Raw genomic sequence first — 18,329 nt, 5'->3', positions numbered from 1 at the left:
CCCCCCCCCCCCCCCCAGGTTAACTACTTGGTTGTGCTCTTTGAAAATGTTGCACTCTGTTGCGTGAAACATTCTGTCTCTTCCTCAGTCTCTTGAGTGATGCCGCTTCTTGGTCAGGGTGAACTTGCTTTAGCATTTGGAGACTTATTACAGAAGCTGTGGGCTCCTTGGGCAACTCCATTGGCACCAAGAGTGTTCAAGTCAAAGCTTGCTCATTTTGCCCCTCAATTCAGTGGCTTCAGCCAGCATGATTCCCAAGTCAGTTTTCTTCTTGGAAAGACTTTTTAATGATCTTTCTTAATTTATACTGGTCATTAGGAAATGTTAAATGTGTTGGAATTGGTGGTCCATAGGAGCTTCTTGCTTTTTTGTTGGATGGACTCCATGAAGATCTAAATCGTGTGAAATGCAAGCCTTACATAGAAGTCAAGGATGCAGATGGTCGTCCAGATGGAGAAGTTGCTGATGAATATTGGCGGAACCATCTGGCTCGTAATGACTCCATCATAGTTGATGTATGCCAAGTGAGTATTTTGAACAAGGTTTCCTCTGTATTGTAAGCTTTCAACCTTCTCTCTCCTGAATTTTACTCTTTTTTTGCTATTTTACCATTTCTATGGAGCATAGGGGCCATTTGATTAGAGCAATGGTAAAAAGTTTGAGTTGCCAGGGAAAATGCCTGGGTTCAAGTCTTGAGGGCAGTCACTTTATGCAAAAAAGGCCAAAGTTTAGGACCGACTCCAAACTTACCCCTCCCCGGACCCTGCATAGGCGGGACCTGCACTGGTTAATGACATTTCTATGGTGCTTAAGTAACGTTCTGTCTTAGATAACTCATCTTAGCTTAACCTTATCCCAACTATTTGGGTGCGGTCACTTGAATTCCATCCCACCATTCACCCTATCTAAGCATTCATTTTTAGTGGACGATATGGCATGGTACTGTTGATAACCTTATCAATTCCAACAGTGGCTCTTTGGTTTTATGATTTTTATAATTGAGATGGGTGATCTCAAAGTTTTCTTAAGAAGCAATTGCTGCAATTGGGTGGTACTTGACTTGTAGCATTTGCAACTAGTTTCTTTACTTTCTCAATTGAACATTCCTCTCTGCTGCAGGGTCAATACAGGTCAACATTAGTTTGCCCTGTTTGCAGGAAAGTCTCTGTTACATTTGATCCCTTCATGTATCTATCTCTACCACTACCTTCAACAACAATGCGGACAATTACTGTGACAGTCTTGGGCACTGATGGAACTACCCTGCCATGTCCAGTAACAGTAAATGTGCCCAAGGTTGGATACTGCAAGGATCTTATTCAGGCGTTAAGCAAAGCTTGTTCTTTAAGGAGTGATGAGACCCTATTGGTGGCTGAGGTACGGTGTAATAATTTTGTTGGAATGAGACATTATCTTGCATGCAACTACAATTAGTTTGTGTACAGCTTCGTTTTTTTTTTTTTTTTTGGGAAGGGAGGGGGGGTGTTGGTTGCCTTGGGCCTAGCAGTGTGTGCATTAATACCATATTTTGTTTTGAGTTTGAGTTGTGAATATATGAACTTCTGTACAGATATATGCGAATCGCATTATTCGTTATCTGGAGGAGCCAGCTGATTCACTGTCTTTGATTAGAGATGATGATCGACTTGTTGCTTATCGCTTACCAAAGGATCTTGATAGATTCCCTTTGGTTGTATTCATGCATCAGCGGGTGGAGTAAGCCTTAGATTGTTCTTATTATAATCTGTTGTTAGATTGATGTTTTCTTTTTCCCTGATTTCATATCCATATTCAGTTTATTTTACTTTTAGGTTGTTGGTGGTACTGTGTCTTCTTACTTCTTTCCTCTTTGTTTTGAGATGTTGAATTGCAACTTCCTTTTATTGGGTGAGTAGAAGTCTGCTGATTAACCAGTGACTGGAAACAATTAACAAAATATTCTTTATGATAATTATTAAGAGAAAAGGAAGAGAAATAGACTATATGTTTATGATATATGTTGGGATAAATTACATAGTTACAGTGTGAGGCAGTTATTTGTTAATCTTGGGTTTTATAAGTGATGGATAGATAGGAATGCAACTTGGGTGGGTTTGTACTGCGGACCTTGGTTCCTAAGCTTTGCAGCCTTCCTACAAGAAAAGAAAAAGGCATTTCAGATGCATAGGTCTACCTATACAAGTAAGCCCGTTAGACTAGATATAAGTGTACAATGTGTGATTTGTATAAACTGAATATTTTGCATGAGGATATATACATGTGTTATATTGCATTCAAATGATAAATTTTGGGATGTTGGATTCAGTTAGTAAGGAATCCAAACTCTCCAAATGGGCTGTGTTTGAGAGGAACCCCCATGGATCTCTTATACTCAATGAAGATTGAACATTGAACAAAACTAATGCTTCACATTTCTTAATTCATCCGTTTTCTTAAATACAGATACAAGCCAAATGGCAAGCCACATATATGCTTTCTATATAGCTTAAACAAATAACTAAACACAAATTAACTTAATTTATAACTACTGCGACACAACAACTTACATGTCACTTACGTAAAGAACTCAATTCCTTGATGCTTGTCATCTATAGGTGCATAACATTCCCCTTCCCTTGAAACAACCTTGTCCTCGACCATCTGCATGTATTTATTTGTTCTATAATGATTGTTTATTTCCCCTGCCGAAGCTAGCTGCTAGAGTGATCATCTGTAAATCAAGCATTGCATATATCTGTATCCCTTTTATTAACTAGGAACTTTCTTCTGGGAACATTTATACTGTCAGGCAGTACAACCATGGGAAGGCCACGACATGTATGAAGGCATTTGGAATTCCTCTTGTATTGAGGCTCTGTAATGTTGTTAATGGATCAGATATCCGTTACCTTTTCCTGAAATTGCTCAATTCATTTCTAATGCACGATGAAGGTGCCTTAGACACTCTTGATGATAGTGAAAACAATGCAAAGGATGAAATTAATGAGATGGAGGATACAACAAGCCTTGGTAGTGGTGGAAATCCAGCTGATGAAATGGGGGATGGCCAGCTTTCTGATCCTGAGTTTCAGTTCTACCCAACAGATGAGAGGTGTACAGTAAAGGACTCCAAGATAGAAATGAATGAACCATTGCTGGTAACAGCATTGCCTAAGCGGTTCTTTGTATTAGTATCTTGGCCTAGTGACAAGATTGAGCAGTATGATACATGCCTTCTCAGTTCATTACCTGAGGTCTTTAAGTCGAGCTTTATTGTGAGAAGGCCTCAGGAATCTGTTTCTCTATATGCATGCCTGGAGGCGTTTCTTAAGGAGGAGCCTTTAGGACCAGAAGATATGTGGTAAGTCTGTACTCTATTAATTTGTTGTAGTGTAGCTTTTGAAAATTTTATTGTTCAGTCATGGGCAGTTTAGTTATCAGGAAAACTAAGTTGCTCAATTGGAAGTGTAGTATACTTGGTTCTTTTATATACTCAAGTTTATAGTTATACTGGTTTTCAGTGAAGTATCAAGCTTGTTTAGTCTATACAAGAACATCCTGGGTTATTGCTTGTACTGACAATCACAACTTGTTTACGTTGTTTGAAAATTTGGTGGCTCATTTTTTATCATCAGTTTATTCTCATCTAAACCTGTTTCAAATATTCAGGGTTGGTTGCAAGAATCCTCTTTCACCGTTAATTTCTTTGGGATGCTTGATCCTTCTCTGTTGCATAATGTTTTTTTTTTTCCCTACATTGATTGATGGTCTTCTTGTCTTTTTTCTAGAGGCACATGTGAGCTTCTTAATGGACACAAATATTTCCTTTTTTCCACATGACAAGCACACGCCAAATTCTCCAATTTCTACAATAACCTATTGGAGATGCTCCTAAGATCTAGATTTCACTATGATTCCTTCTCATTTGTACTTCCTATTGTTTCCAGTTCACAACTTGTTATCCTTCTCTTGTTTCACTATGTTGCATTACTTTTATGCAACATAGAAGCAATGCAATGCAATGCAATGCAATATAATCATGCTAATAATGACCTAATATGAGAAAATCAACATATAATAAACAAAGTATGGTATATAATATAAGCATATTCATAAAAAACAAAGCAATAAACATAAATCAATGTAAACTTGTGAAGTGTCAATAAGGCGTGCTATTGCCTTGGACCCAAGAGAGAGCCTGGACGGATAGTGGGTGCTAAGGTGACACCTTGACAACCATGCTTGTTATACATAAAAGGATCATTGTTTTATTGGCAAACTTTCCCTTCCGTTAAACCTAGTTGGTCCTGTTGCCATCTTTCCGTCGAAGGATTAAAATGCTGTTAGTTGTTTCTTTTATAAATTATTTAGTTTTTTCATGCATTTTGAGGTTTTTGTTTTGCCCCTTCTTCCCAGATCAGTCTGGCTTTTATTCTTTCTAATGTTTGTCTGGTAATATTTATTTGATAAACTTTAGGTACTGCCCTGGCTGCAAGAAGCCTCAGCAAGCGAGCAAGAAACTAGATCTCTGGAGACTGCCAGAGATTTTTGTTATTCATCTAAAGAGGTTCTCATACAGCCGCTTCCTGAAGAACAAGCTTGAGACATACGTGGACTTCCCCATTCATGACCTTGACCTGTCTACCTACATTTCTCACAATAACATCCACTCGTCCAACCGCTACATGCTATATGCTGTTAGTAATCATTATGGGGGCATGGGAGGTGGCCACTATACTGCATTTGTCCATGTGAGTAGTTTTCTAACCTTTCTTTTTTGGACTGAGTTTCCCTTCACCCACAGTGAAGGAGGAAAACCATGGCCATTGGTACTGTCAGGTTGCATTAGGGAGGGATAATTACGACTTCATAAATGTGGGGGGGGTGAGAGTGTAATGATGAGACAAGACTCCAATCATGTTTTCATATCACTAGTGGAGAAGGAATTCTTCCTTCTCTATGGGTGAAGGAAAAACTGTCCTTGTTTTAATATGATGGTTCTTTGTTGTCAGAGGCTTCATCTATATTGCATGCCCTCTTACATTCTCAAAGTCAGAAATTGGACAGCTAAGGTTTCTGTCATCTTGCATCACCTTTTTTCTTGGTATGGCTTTGACATCTAACGATGTCTTCCTCCCAAATGATCCTGTACCACCATGGGTCGATATTGAAAGTAGAAAAATGTAGGATTAAGGATTTTGTGGCAAAATAGAGGGAGGGAAGATCAATATGAAAGTGGAAAATGGGAACTTTTTTGCGTCTCCCTCCCCCTGGTTACCAAAAAAAGCAGGACAAAGATCTCCATGGAATCTACCTTCATACCTGAAATCCACAGGAGTAGAGCAGCAAGAGGTGTAGTAATTCTTTGCTAGTACCTCTTGCATAGCTAGGTTTCAATCCTGCAGTTGACCGATCCTTTCCTCTGGATGGCCTAATTGGTTTTTGCATTTCCAAGCATCATCCATTTGTGATGCCACACTACCATACATACGATTTTTGTTCCTTTGCAACTGTTCTGGCGTTCTCATGTCATACAACATTATTATTCCTGGGATAAATTTACATGAATTTAAAAATTTGACGTTTTTACTTACACAATGGTTTGGACCTCCATTTAATTGTCCTATCTGGGGATATCCCCCTGTGAATTTGAGCTGGTAACTAGCATACTTCTTTTCCCTGGACCATTGAGCAGGAATGCTATGATCTCTTGATCAAGATTTTCTACAAGATTAATGTTTTTGTTAGATGGGTCCTGTTTTGTTCACTGAGAGCATGCTACTTTGTTGTAATGGATAATCAATGCTCCCACTCAAGCTGTTTACGTTGCATCATACTTTCTGTTTAGAAGTGGATCTATGCTTTTCTAATAAATAGCATTTATTGTTCGTGTGGTTATTCAAAGGTATCTGGGAGATGGATTGCCTCCTGCATTTTGCTATAATGCTAAAGTGGTGGTTAACCCATAGGATTATCACTTTGTCCACTACATGAACATGTGTACATATTTTTTATTTTTTCGGTTGAATTACATGTGTACATATTATTGTGTGCACATTCTGAGTGTACTTTGTTATCTTTTCTTTTGTAGCATGGGGGTAATCAGTGGTATGAGTTTGATGACAGTCATGTTTTCCCTGTTTGTGAGGAGAAGATAAAGACATCAGCTGCTTATGTTCTTTTCTACAGGAGAGTCATGGATGAATGACATCATATATACAATTACAGTAACTTCTAACCCTTGGAAACCAGTACGAAGCTAGAGTTACCTGGATGATTCCCTTATTTTTGGTAGCCTAACATGTATCGTAGCATTCTTTTGTTGTCGGCATTGCATAGTTTGCATTAACCTACCGGCATGGACAAATAAGAAAGGAAGACCTTGAGCATAACGGTGGTGCCTTAAATGACTTAACATTGTTACAATTGAATTGATATTCTTACCTTATAAGCAAGTCCATATTCATCCTTTGTAAGTTCTTTACATGTGTAACTTTTTATCAAAGGGAAGTCTGTCCCTGATTTTTGTTTTTCTGAGAGGGATGGCAGCTTCCACTAAATCGAGGTGTATTTGTTGATTATTTTTAGTGATCTGTCTTTTATTGAATTTCTTAGTCATTGCAATTTGATATTTCTGTGACTTCATTTTTCTTTATATTGTGTTCATGTACACCATCAACTTTTTGTCCTTGATGTTCTTTGCATATTTAGCCTGCAAGTTTCAAATTTTTGAAAAATGTTTTTGAATGTATCAAGAGGTTTGGAGCTACAACTCATACGAATTCAGGAATAATTGAGTTGCAGGATCTCATCTGCTTTGAATATATTTGCAACTTTTGTCTTTATTTACAATTTAACTGCTGCAGGAAAATGGACGTGGATTTGTACGTTTGTGCCTCAAAACTCTCCTGGAGCATGTTTTGGATGGTTTTTGGGCTGTTGCTTCTGGAAACCCAGAAGCCAACTTTTGGGTCAGCAGAGGGCAGGCGGGTGGGTCTAATGATATTCCAGCTGCCTTCACCACAATAAGTCAAGAGACTTGGGGAGGTGGGAAAGATGACATCCCATGGAACTGCCCTTTGCTGACCCAAAAGCTGACTTTAGACTCTTGCCCTTAGTGGTTCCTTTAGGGGGAGGTGTGCTGGTCCTTAAGCATGATAATCCAGTGTTAAAATTACTGTAGGGTGGGAGTGTCATTGTGGTCTGGGTTATGATCCAATTACTGTCCTGATCAGAAAATGGGGGAAAACAACACTTGGAACAAAATCTGATAGGTTATTGAGGATCTCTCTCTCTCTCTCTCTCTCTCTCTTTCTCTCTCTTGGTTATCAGGTACTATCCAATAATAGTTGCACTCATAATCCCCACTTCATATGGTATGATCTCAAAGCAAATTTCTTCACAGTCGGTTACTGGAGTTGATGATGAGGCTCAAATGTGCCCAATTCTCACTCTACTGTCAAAAGGTCTTGTAATTCAACTCCTTCAAACGAAACACCAATCTTTTTACCAACTTCAAAGGATTGTCTAGAACCCATTCTGATACATCGTTTGGTTCGACGTTGTTTAGATATTGCTGGTTTATTACGACTTCTTGAGGTGTATAATTGGACTAGGGTTCATGTGTGGTGCCTCTCTTCACCGTTTTGAGGAGGTAAAGAAGGCTTCTTTCTAACTTGCCATCTGTTTAAGGGAGTTTTTGTGAAGGTTCTCTTCAACATGTGTAGAGGAACTGAACTCTTCTATGATCGAGAATGAATCCCCTGCATGCGCACGCATGTAGGGGGAGAGGGGGGTTTGAGTAAATTGTTTTCTTGATGCCATACTAGTGTTTATTACCACCTAATCTAAATAAATTTTGGATCGTTTGATAATGTTTTTGTTCCCAATTGCTGCCATTTATGAGATGAATAAGGTATTTGAAGAAGCAAAAGGGACAGGTGTCGGCCTCTGCGTGTGCATGCACAAACGTGTTATAGGCCTGCCTTTTTTGCTTCCATAAATACACTCTTCACCTTACAAATGGCAGTAAATGGGATTGCCTTTTGATACGTATGTGCAGAGGATCCATTCTCCAATGATCTTGGCCTGCATCAATGCATCCAATGAATTCCCCAACTAATCCAATAGCTGCATTCACCAAATATATCCTAGTTGACTAGTTCTCATTTCTTCTTCTTCTTCTTCTTTTTTATTTTTTATTTATTTATTTATTTATTTATATGTATATATTTCTCCATCTGGATGAATTAATTCTTGGTAGGGATTCATCCATCATATATTGCTAGAGATCATATATTCTGAAAGTTTAACTAATCCTTTATTATTCTTTGATTATATGGATGCCATTAGAGGCAGAGTAGGACATCAGTTGGATCATCCTGTGTGCCATATGTTCCCCAACAATCAAAGTCCAGAAGTAAACTCAACTTTGGTATAGGCTTCCACAGTTTCATTTCTCAAAAAAAGTTTAGTAATATTTTTTATGTTTCTCCCATACGTGCTTGGAAAACACTATTGGATTGGGTCCCAGAAAAGGAGAACCTAAGAATCGATAGCTCTGTGAGAACCAAACTCATCATAACCCTTTGAAATTGTACATATCCAGAATGATTAAAGTGGCATGTGGGGTTCTCACAGGACTGGATTATTTTTCTTCTCAAAAGGTCAAACCAACCCACTCAACCACGCATCCTTAAGACAGATCTGAAGGGTTTGCTTAGTGATGAAGGTGATGGTCTTGGTACCGTTTAAATATCTTGCACGCTTTGAGTTTGACAAGTACCTGAAACCTGAAACCTGAAAACTGAAAGCCGTCCTTATAGGCATGCTTTGGTGCTTGAGGAGTTCCATTAAGAAAGCAAGAAACCATTGAAAAGGACTGACTGCCTTGAAGGGCATTAATTCTGTGGAAGGGGGTGGTGAGTGGTGTAACCTAAAGCTTTGAAAGTCTATACATGAAAGCGTGGACTTTTGCAATCATGCATGGTGGTAGTTTTAAATGGACATTTTTAGTTGAATGGTTTGATCATTACTTGTGTTGAACATGGCCATTCCTGCAGCCTTGAAACCTATCCGGTTGGGATGGTTGAATGAAAGTTGGAAGGTGACCATTGCTATCTTTGTTGTGACCTTTTATGGTTTGATGGGTCAGCAACTTTCTTGAGGTGACTCGTATCTTTTCAGTCTAGTTCTACATTTTTCAGTCTGGTTTTTGGTTTTGTAGAAATGAAAACCTAAAACAATGCAAGAAACAAATAAAAATCTCGCATAGATAATTTCACAAGGCAAAATATTTACATGGTTAAGATTGCTTGTGTCTACATTGAGATGAGATCTGCTTCATTACAGTAATATTCAAAAACCTTATTCCAATTTAATGGGTTGACTACATGGAGATTCCAAGAAAGGACGAGTGCAAGGATCCATGCAAAAGGATTGACGAGTTATGACTAATTATAATAAGTGTCAGCTGTCAACCTGACGCACCAATGAGATCTGCTTCATTATCAATGAAAAATAGAGTCATAGCTGCTTGCTTCACACCTCTCTTGGATTGATTACATAGAAGAACCCTCGCTACAAATTTATAATGAAGCAACCCACAAATGCAAGCGAGGACTATAAGACATCGTATCCCTAACAGGTTCAATATCACTGTGTAAGTAGTGTTCATGTGAAATTAAAATATGGTTGCAGAACTAACCATTATTCCTTTGGTTGGATAGGTAAATTGCTTTTTCGTGTGAAAGTCTACTGACTCTGTGTCACAGTTGAAGCTCCCCTTTGATGAGGTCCCATTGGAATAAGGACTCTACTGTCACTTTTTATTAATTTGGGTTCACAACAAGTCGATATCTAAAGATCATTACTCCATGCATATAACTTTTGAATTCCACATCCCATTATGACTAAATGTGCTCTTGAACTTTCAAAAAGCAGTTCTTCTCAAAGCTCTTAGCCTTGACCAAATGTCGGTTAAACTGTACAGATGAGAGACATCAATTGGCTTTTACATTTATTTGCAGGAAACCTCCAGTATCAAAGAGTATTATTTCATTTTCTGAAGATTTCTTGTGGGTCATTGCTATGATTTTGTATTATTGTTTTTGCTTTCCTAAAAATGTGAAGCTTGTCATTCCAAAATATGAGATTCTGTTTTGGGTTAATCAACTAATTTTTCCTACTTCAATTCATCTTGTTACAGCAAACATGTTAGACATTGACAACGCATCAGAACAACGATAACAGGAAAAAAAATAAAAAATCCACAATCAACTGATAAACTAGAGCTTCCACTATTCTGATGAAGAAATTAAAAACCCTCACACACATTCTTACGATATCACTCTCTATATACAGTGTTGAGATGCACTACAATATAGAAAATCCTAATTCCCCGAAAGAATAGTACTTCTTCAATAAACCTCTTTATGAGATCGCTCCCTGTATATAACATAAAGATGCATTATAATATAGAGAAACCCTAATTCTCCAAAAATAAACAATACTTTCTGAATTAGACTGAAATCAGACTTCACTAATAACAAAACATCATGATTAAAACTCTTTTGGAATAAAAGAGTTATGGGAGCCTAAACATATACTTCACTCCAATTACTACAATGTTTTTGTACCCCCCACCCCACCCCACCCCACACACCCCCACAAAAAAAAAATAAAAAAAAAAAAAAAAAAAACCAATGCAATGCCTTTCCATCAATACACCATAATGTAACCATTTAATATATAAATGCTGACTACACCCATTTATTGAAACAACTAAACTGAATTTTTTCAACAAAAATTAATTTAGCACCAGCTTTCGGTGGCGTTGGTAGCAAACCCTTACTGTCTTGAACATATCAATGAACTGGGTAAGCATGGGCTAAAGTCAATCATACCAACAAATGGCCAGCAATTGACATGCATTGCTATCCCACCTATAAAAATGATAACTGAGAGATTTGAAACCATCAATTACATATTGAGAATCCAAAATTGGCAAACCCTTCTTAATCATTTCCCAGTTGATGTAATGCATAAGGCTTTCTAGAAACCTAAGCTATCAATTTTTTATTTATTTTTTCTTTACTTTATTTCTCGATCATGACTATGAAGGTCAAGAATGATTAATCAATTATGATTTCTTTTCAATATCTTTAAATCGGAGATATTTCTTGTTGCAAACCAATAAGAGATCAGAGAATTAGGAGAAGAAAAGAACAGGATATTGAGCTTCATGAAAAAAATTTGGTTGCAATCAAGTATCTGAAACCCGTAGTAACAACCAAGGATATAGAATCCCAGGGGTTGGGGTGAAAAAAATTTACTATCACTCCCCTACACTTGGCCTATATTTACTAAAACTCCCCTACCTTTCACTTTTTTTTTTTTTCTTCTGATACTCTCCTATTTTTGGACTTTTACATCTCTTTCTCCCCTACTCTTTTTAAATAGCCAGATTACCCCTCATTTTTACCTTTAATATTAAACTTTTAATTCAAATTGACTAGTTCAAAACATGCTTTCACTAATCCAAGAAAACAGCCAACTGGTTTGTCCTTCTATTATTACTTGATTCAAGTGTTACTTTGTTGGATGAAACTTGAATTCCACTTTGGTTTCCATATCGTTATTTTTGTATTTTATCTTTTTTAAATTTTCTTTAAATGCATTAGTATTGAGTCACTTAAAGATATTGTTTATTTAGTTATTTATTTTATCTCGTTAATCATCAAGTTTATTGTTTATTTATTATTATTATTATTATTCTTTTGTCTCATCCATCTTCACGAGTTTAGTAATTTGTCTCTTTTTTTTTGTTTTTTTGTTTTTTATCAGTATTGGATTGTTATTGGCCTCGGCTGATACTAACTTGGATGGGTATCGATCTCAATATTATATTCCTCATTAGGATTGCAACATATGATTTTAGGGATTAAAAATTTTTTTCTAGAAGTATTGGATCTGTATCATTCTCAATCAATACCAATACGGATCACTTAATTTAGACGATTCACTACCAACTACCTGAACCATGCCCTTCATTTGTACCGTCTTAATCAATCAATTAAAAAAAAAATTAATTATAGGTGAAAAAGAGGAATAATATAGGTTTAAAAAAAAAAAAAGGAACAAAAAAAAACAAATGTAAAAATCCAAAAGTAAGGGAGTAATTATGTATATATGTATTTTTTTTTTTTCTTCTTAACATCCAAACATAGCTTCTAGGTCGAATGTGAACGGTGACACATAGGATACCTAAAGTGCCGCAAAAAACAAAGTACGACACAACGTCCAACCGCCCTTTTCCTGTCTTTTTTGGCCTTCCTCAATTTCAAATCGGAATGACACGTGGCTAAGAATGAATGAAACAAGACATTGTCAAATTCAGAATTCAGATTCACGGGATGCAGAAAGATTTGAGGAATTAAAATGACCATGTTACCCCTAATTGTGACCTCGTCTGTTTCATATCCTAAGGGAAAACGACAAGGGCTTTTGCCGTAATCTAAATCGTCTACCGTGAAAGTTTTGTCGCGTTAAGGTCGTGTGGGGCCCACATAAATGGTTTATGGGCCAGAAAGAGACATCGCCTCATCTTCTTCGTCTCCAGAAAATTGACAAAACGGCTCATTCACAGGTTAGCCTCAAAAATAGAAGTTATTTCAATTCAATTCTCAACCCCACATGAGGAGTCCCTAGTCACTTCCCCCTCGTGCATTAGTCGTATCAGACCACATTGCTTTGCTCTGGTCAGTTGTTCCTTATGGTTCCCTAACCTTTTGATTTGATGGCTTTGTTTTCTTTGTTTTTAAGTTGTCTATTATTTCTCAGTTCTCTCTTAAGACCCTTTTGAGTTTTGGATCTAATTTTCCTTTCCATTTTCCTGTCAGTTGGTAGAATTAAGAAAAAATATTTTCTATCTCAAAACTGCACCATTGCATAAATCAATGGAAACGCATATAAAAACATCAACAGAACATATATTATTATCTTTCATAAGGGGCACATTAAGCCCTCCTATGTGTCTGGCGCAACCTCCCTCCCCCACTCCTTTCTTAGGAGTGTGGCCTTTGTGTCAGCATAAACGTCGCTTGTCATAGGAAGTGGACGGTCATTTCTCTCTATCTTGTAGCTGGACACATGCACCACTTTTCGACAAAGTTCTTTTTGAAATCTTTCATGTCAAACCTATGAGTAAAGTTTTTTTTTTTTTTTTTTGGGTTTTGGGATTTAAAAACAAAGCTTGATGAGGTTGAATTATGAAGGCAAAAGTGATTGAAGAGATCTTCTTATACCTTGATACCTTAAAAAATGGAAAACACATGCACATGGCATTAAAGACAAGGAGTTTGTAGGGTAGCTATCCTAGATGGGGGTGTGGGGTACTTAGAAGAAATCATCAAGCAAAACCAAACATGCATTTAAGGACTGATGACTGAGGTACATTTAGTTTAGGGGATGGGCAAGACAGAAGTTTTCTCTTTTTTTTCATCTTTTGGTAAGTCAGAGATTTTTTCATTCAATGGGATGACCAAGGAGCATGGAGGGTATTCATGCACTTGCGAGATCTTAAAAGGTGACATTAATTCCTCTCTCTCTTATAATTCATAGTTCAAATATGTACATGGAATCTTCTGTCACATAACTAATTCATTTACTGTAAGTGATAAATAATGAAGCATTATATTTCATTAGGTATATTAATTCCTAGAATAAATCGAATAGAATATTAATAATAAACTGGGATTACAAGGGTGGTGTGAATATTTCCATGGAGATCTTCGGAGTTTCCGGCAGCGGATATTTCAGGGAAGAACCTCTAGTTGTCTTTCTTCTTGAATTCATGTGATATAGAAAGGAGAGAAATTAAAAGAAGAAGATGAAGGCATTTTACTGTGCATGCGAGCCAAAGAAAGTACAGAAGCCATGTTTTTCATCAAAGGGAGTGTTTGGTATTACCTGAAAAAAGTTTTTTTTTTCAATATAATTCCAAACCAGTTTGGCATCTTCTGTTGACATCATATATAAATAGATGGTTACTGATATCTTGTTTCCTCTTACATTAAAAAGTCCCACACCAAAAAGCATGATTTCAGTTTTTATTGTTCTACTTCATAGAAGAAACTTCTCCCCTTGACATAGCTAGTACATCTCTCCATGCAAGCATATATCAGCTTTCGGTCCCAAACATATGATACCCAGATTTCAGAGCCTATCATGTACACATTAGGACCCATCACTATCCAGTCTCCATCTCAGGACTCCTGTATGTAGCTGTCTTTTTGGAATATACAAAAAAAATAAAAAGAAGAAACTATAGAATGGAAGATTTCTCATTACTTTCGAGAAGCTAATCCAATTGTAAGTTCCTTGTCAAAAGATGCAGCAAAGTCTGATTTATCTTCATATAATGTCTCGTTTCCTTCCTCTTTGCAAGAAGAAGTAGCATGGGATGCCTTGGGTAGACCTCGTTTGAGATTTATATACGATAAGATATATTAGGGGTTAGGATTTTCCTACTGATGGAAATGCCGAAGGTGGGAGATCTTATGTTAATTCTGTATTTTATTTTTTCTTTCTTAATATACTTGCTGATCATTTAGAAAAAAAAAAATATATATATATATATATATATAATAATTAAATTAGTACTCTCCTTGATTAATTCTTAATTGGGTATATACGAATTGATCCCAACCTGACCAGATTATGGATTAATTTTTGTCTAAAGATGTTAATTGAACTGAACCCCACTAATTTGGGGTTAGGATGTCTCAAGATAATCAGTACCTATTGTAATCATCCCAGTTCTTGCCTTGATTATTTCCTGTATGGTGTGAATTTTGCTGATGATGGGTCATTGAGCATTTAATCCACAAAGAAGCAATGTACCACAGTTTGTGTGTTAGCACAGTTGACACCATTATGGAAGATTCATGTGGATGTAAAAATACTTGGGTGTGAGTGTATGACATGATATTGTTGTGGAAGCAGTGAATCGGGAACGCACCTCACTCTACTCTCCAAAATTTTAAGGCTCTGTTTGTTTCTAAATAAAATCCATATAAAAGGAAAATCTTCCACTGATACCAATACAAAAGCTTTTGTATTAATCGAAAAAAAAAAAAAGTATTTTATTTAAAACTTTCATTTTACATGGCTTTTACCCTGGAAAAAAAATTGATGTCTTAAAAAAACTTATTTTAAATCCAAACTTGACGAGGCCATGGTTGTTTGAAAGGGATTTTGGTGTACATCCACAATTTTACTAGTTATAAAAATATTAAAATGTTTTCAATTAATGTGAAAAAGTAGATAGAAATTTTTTTATAGAGAAACCAAAAAAATTATTTTCCTACGAAATTAATGATGTTAGTAGACAAGACAACTTTATTTGAGGAAGTAGATTCTCACTACCATGTGAAGGAACCTCGCATTCAAGTTCCATTGCTTTGATTCATGTGGAAGGTTGGTCTGGTCAAATTGACTATTGAATAGGTAGAGATAAGATACCCTAGATTTATACTTGTTCTTTCAAATTTCAACCATAAAAACTGAGACTAACAAAAGCTGTCTCATCAACTAGAAAGAGCAATCCAATACACAAGGCTCCCACTACTACAGGGTCTGAAAAGGGCAAAAACTGTCACATCGAGTATTCTCAAAAATTTATGTAGTCAAATGACAATATATGGATTGATAAAATATATATATATATATATATTTATATATGATATTCTTATAGAAAAACAAGCTTTATCTAGGTAGATCGAACATTTAAAATTTATATAACCATTTTAAGTAAGTAAAAAAAGGTTAAAGAGGGAGTTTGGTGAAGAGGTGGAAGGGTAACATAAATATTTGAAGTGGATATGGATCTATTTTTTTTACTTTTGAGGTCTGTAGTAAAATCAGAGTCATCCCTAAGACAAAACTTAGAGATCCAAAAATGAATGGCGTTGAAACACAGGGCACATGCATGCATAGAAATTAATGGTTGACATGAGAGATCAAATTAATAGCTAGGACGCATGCCTACCAGCTTTCCGGCCTCAGCCATAAGTTGAGCAAATTAAGGAGAAAATAATAGAATCCAACCCTAAATGGGTTATGCATGTGATGGGTTGGCTGACTAATTAAATTGCATACATATATAAATATATATATATATATATATATGTATATACATAGTATAGATATCTCTCCTTTAAAAAGTATGACAGTGTAAGGCGCAGACTAGACTGCATTAATGCTCCATGCTTGACTAACTAAGCTACTAATTATGGGTCCTTATCAAGGAGAAAGAGAGGTTAATTTAAGGTTATGCTAGGATGATTAGAGGAGTATTACTATTATCCTATATTCCTATCTATTATCAGAAAATATTGCAAATGAAATTAACCTAAAGGAGACTATGGAGATGCAAGAATGACTCAAGGGGTTGTTTCTTCTGTTTGAGCCCCTCAATGGCCTCCGCATAAAAAAATCATATCTTAAGGTTCATGGAATCAACGAATTTGGATGTTCTTAAGTTATGGTGAAGAGAAATTCTTTGATCACAGGGTTTCAAAAGATGCATGTGGAGGATATCAGGAGGATATTTTGAGGAAGATACTAAAATTCTATAAGAGTTTGTGAACCTTAGGATGATGTGGTGATAATCAAACCTTCTCACATGGTGGAAGAAAACTTCCCCCTTTCATGAAAATATATGTTGGGCAACTTGTAGAGAAAACAAATTGAGACTTTGGAAGCACCTCATGAATTATTGTTGGTTTTACCTAGGTTGGGCATGAATTTGCCAAGTGATAAGCACTAGAGTCTTTACCCACAAAAAGAGCCTTGAATAAGTTTAACAGATACCCCTGCGCACATCTAAAGTCTTGTAGTGAATTCTCATTCACCATGGGCATAGGAAAACTTGGTCCATAAATATTAGATAAAAGCAGTAGGCTGGTTAGCCTTTGGGATATAAACGGAGAAATTTTGTAGTAAATAAATTAGTATCCGAATTCATATCAATTATTATATCTGTTATTCGAATCTAATCCGATATTTGGAAAATATTTTAAGCATTTGAATTCGCATCTACAAGAGCTAGGCTATCTAAATTTGAATATGATATATTTGATTAATTTATTTAAAAATTTGCTAAAGATGAAAATATAAATATACAACATATAACACGTACAAATCCGAATTCTTAAATAATTTGAATATCCAAATTTTCTTGTATAAATAAAGATTTTGAATATGTGTTCCATTATCATTCGAATATCAAAAGGTATCTGAATCCATGTCAGATATCCAAATTTTCTTATATAATAAAGATTTAGTTCCTTAGTAAAATCAAGAGGGTTAGGATTTTCTTTTCCCCTTTTGCTCCTATGTAGTTTTCCAGTTGTCTTGGGACCTACCTCCATCTAAGGGGTAGCCCTTTTGTATTTGTGTATTGTTTTCCCTTTTTTACAATAAATTTGATTTTTACAAAAAATCATAACTAAATAAATTGGGTATTTTGTTGTAATAATATTAGGCGTGCTATCTGAAAATAAGAACCAAACAGTATTTAGTTAAGCTATGAAAATTAGAAAAGTGGAGTGACAATTATGGTTTGAGACATTTAATGATAAAATTAATCACAACCAACAAAAGCCTCTGAACAGATATCTTCGGAGATCATGACAATCCAGGAAGACAGGAGAAACCCAAAAGTTCTCAATAAATGATTAGGGGCGTGTGGGCCTGTGGGCCTGTGGGCCTGTGGAGAATTTGCCAATATTTTGGTAAAGAAATGGTTTTGGAAAAATTACCATTAGAAGAAATGCTTTTGGCAAAGTTGATTTTGATAAATTAGAGAGCAAAATTCCAATTCTCATATAAAGATAAGAGAATTTTCTAAGTAACCATGAAAACGGTATCTTCTCTTTGCTCTATGATATCAGCATCTTGAGAGTTCCAGAAATGGATTTTTTTTAAGAAGGTGGAAGGTTTAAGCAAAGGATCAGAGTCACCTCATCTTTAATTTGGATATTCTTGGCCTTTCATTTCAGGGAAAGAATTTATAGAATATCATTTCTCTTTTTTCATTTCTTTTAGCTGTAGCTGATGTGATACTGATGGTGTGGCCATTCCTTAATTAAGGTTTTTTTTTTTTTCTTTGGTGTGTGTGTGTGATCATGGGTTTCAATGATTATTCTCCTCCTCCTCCTCCTCCTTCATCATGATCATGGGAGATATATGTGTGACCTTAAGGGGGAACCCCAATTCTATTAACTGTGAATGCTTATAGCAAGGAGTAGAGCTCTTGCTTGCCTAATGGGTAGAAGTAGGTCTTGCAT

At 36.1% G+C, this 18,329-nt stretch overlaps 1 protein-coding gene across 1 annotated transcript in view; it reads left to right on the top strand.

Moving 5' to 3' along the window:
• LOC122086946 (ubiquitin carboxyl-terminal hydrolase 8-like) overlaps positions 1-6,586 on the top strand; it is a 14,589-nt gene extending 8,003 nt beyond the window's left edge. Inside the window, exons 7-13 of the mRNA XM_042655868.1 lie at positions 118-258; positions 354-524; positions 1,120-1,377; positions 1,571-1,716; positions 2,789-3,340; positions 4,457-4,730; positions 6,071-6,586. Of these exons, the coding sequence (XP_042511802.1) occupies positions 118-258; positions 354-524; positions 1,120-1,377; positions 1,571-1,716; positions 2,789-3,340; positions 4,457-4,730; positions 6,071-6,187 (1,659 nt within the window). The 3' untranslated portion in view covers positions 6,188-6,586. The remainder of the gene's footprint in view (positions 1-117; positions 259-353; positions 525-1,119; positions 1,378-1,570; positions 1,717-2,788; positions 3,341-4,456; positions 4,731-6,070) is intronic.
• Positions 6,587-18,329: the final 11,743 nt, after the last annotated feature.

The sequence above is a fragment of the Macadamia integrifolia genome, chromosome 8 (genome assembly GCF_013358625.1).
Source record: "Macadamia integrifolia cultivar HAES 741 chromosome 8, SCU_Mint_v3, whole genome shotgun sequence".
NCBI lineage: Eukaryota > Viridiplantae > Streptophyta > Magnoliopsida > Proteales > Proteaceae > Macadamia > Macadamia integrifolia.
Note: the sequence above shows the minus strand (reverse complement) of the source record. Positions and strands in the feature narration are given on the sequence as shown.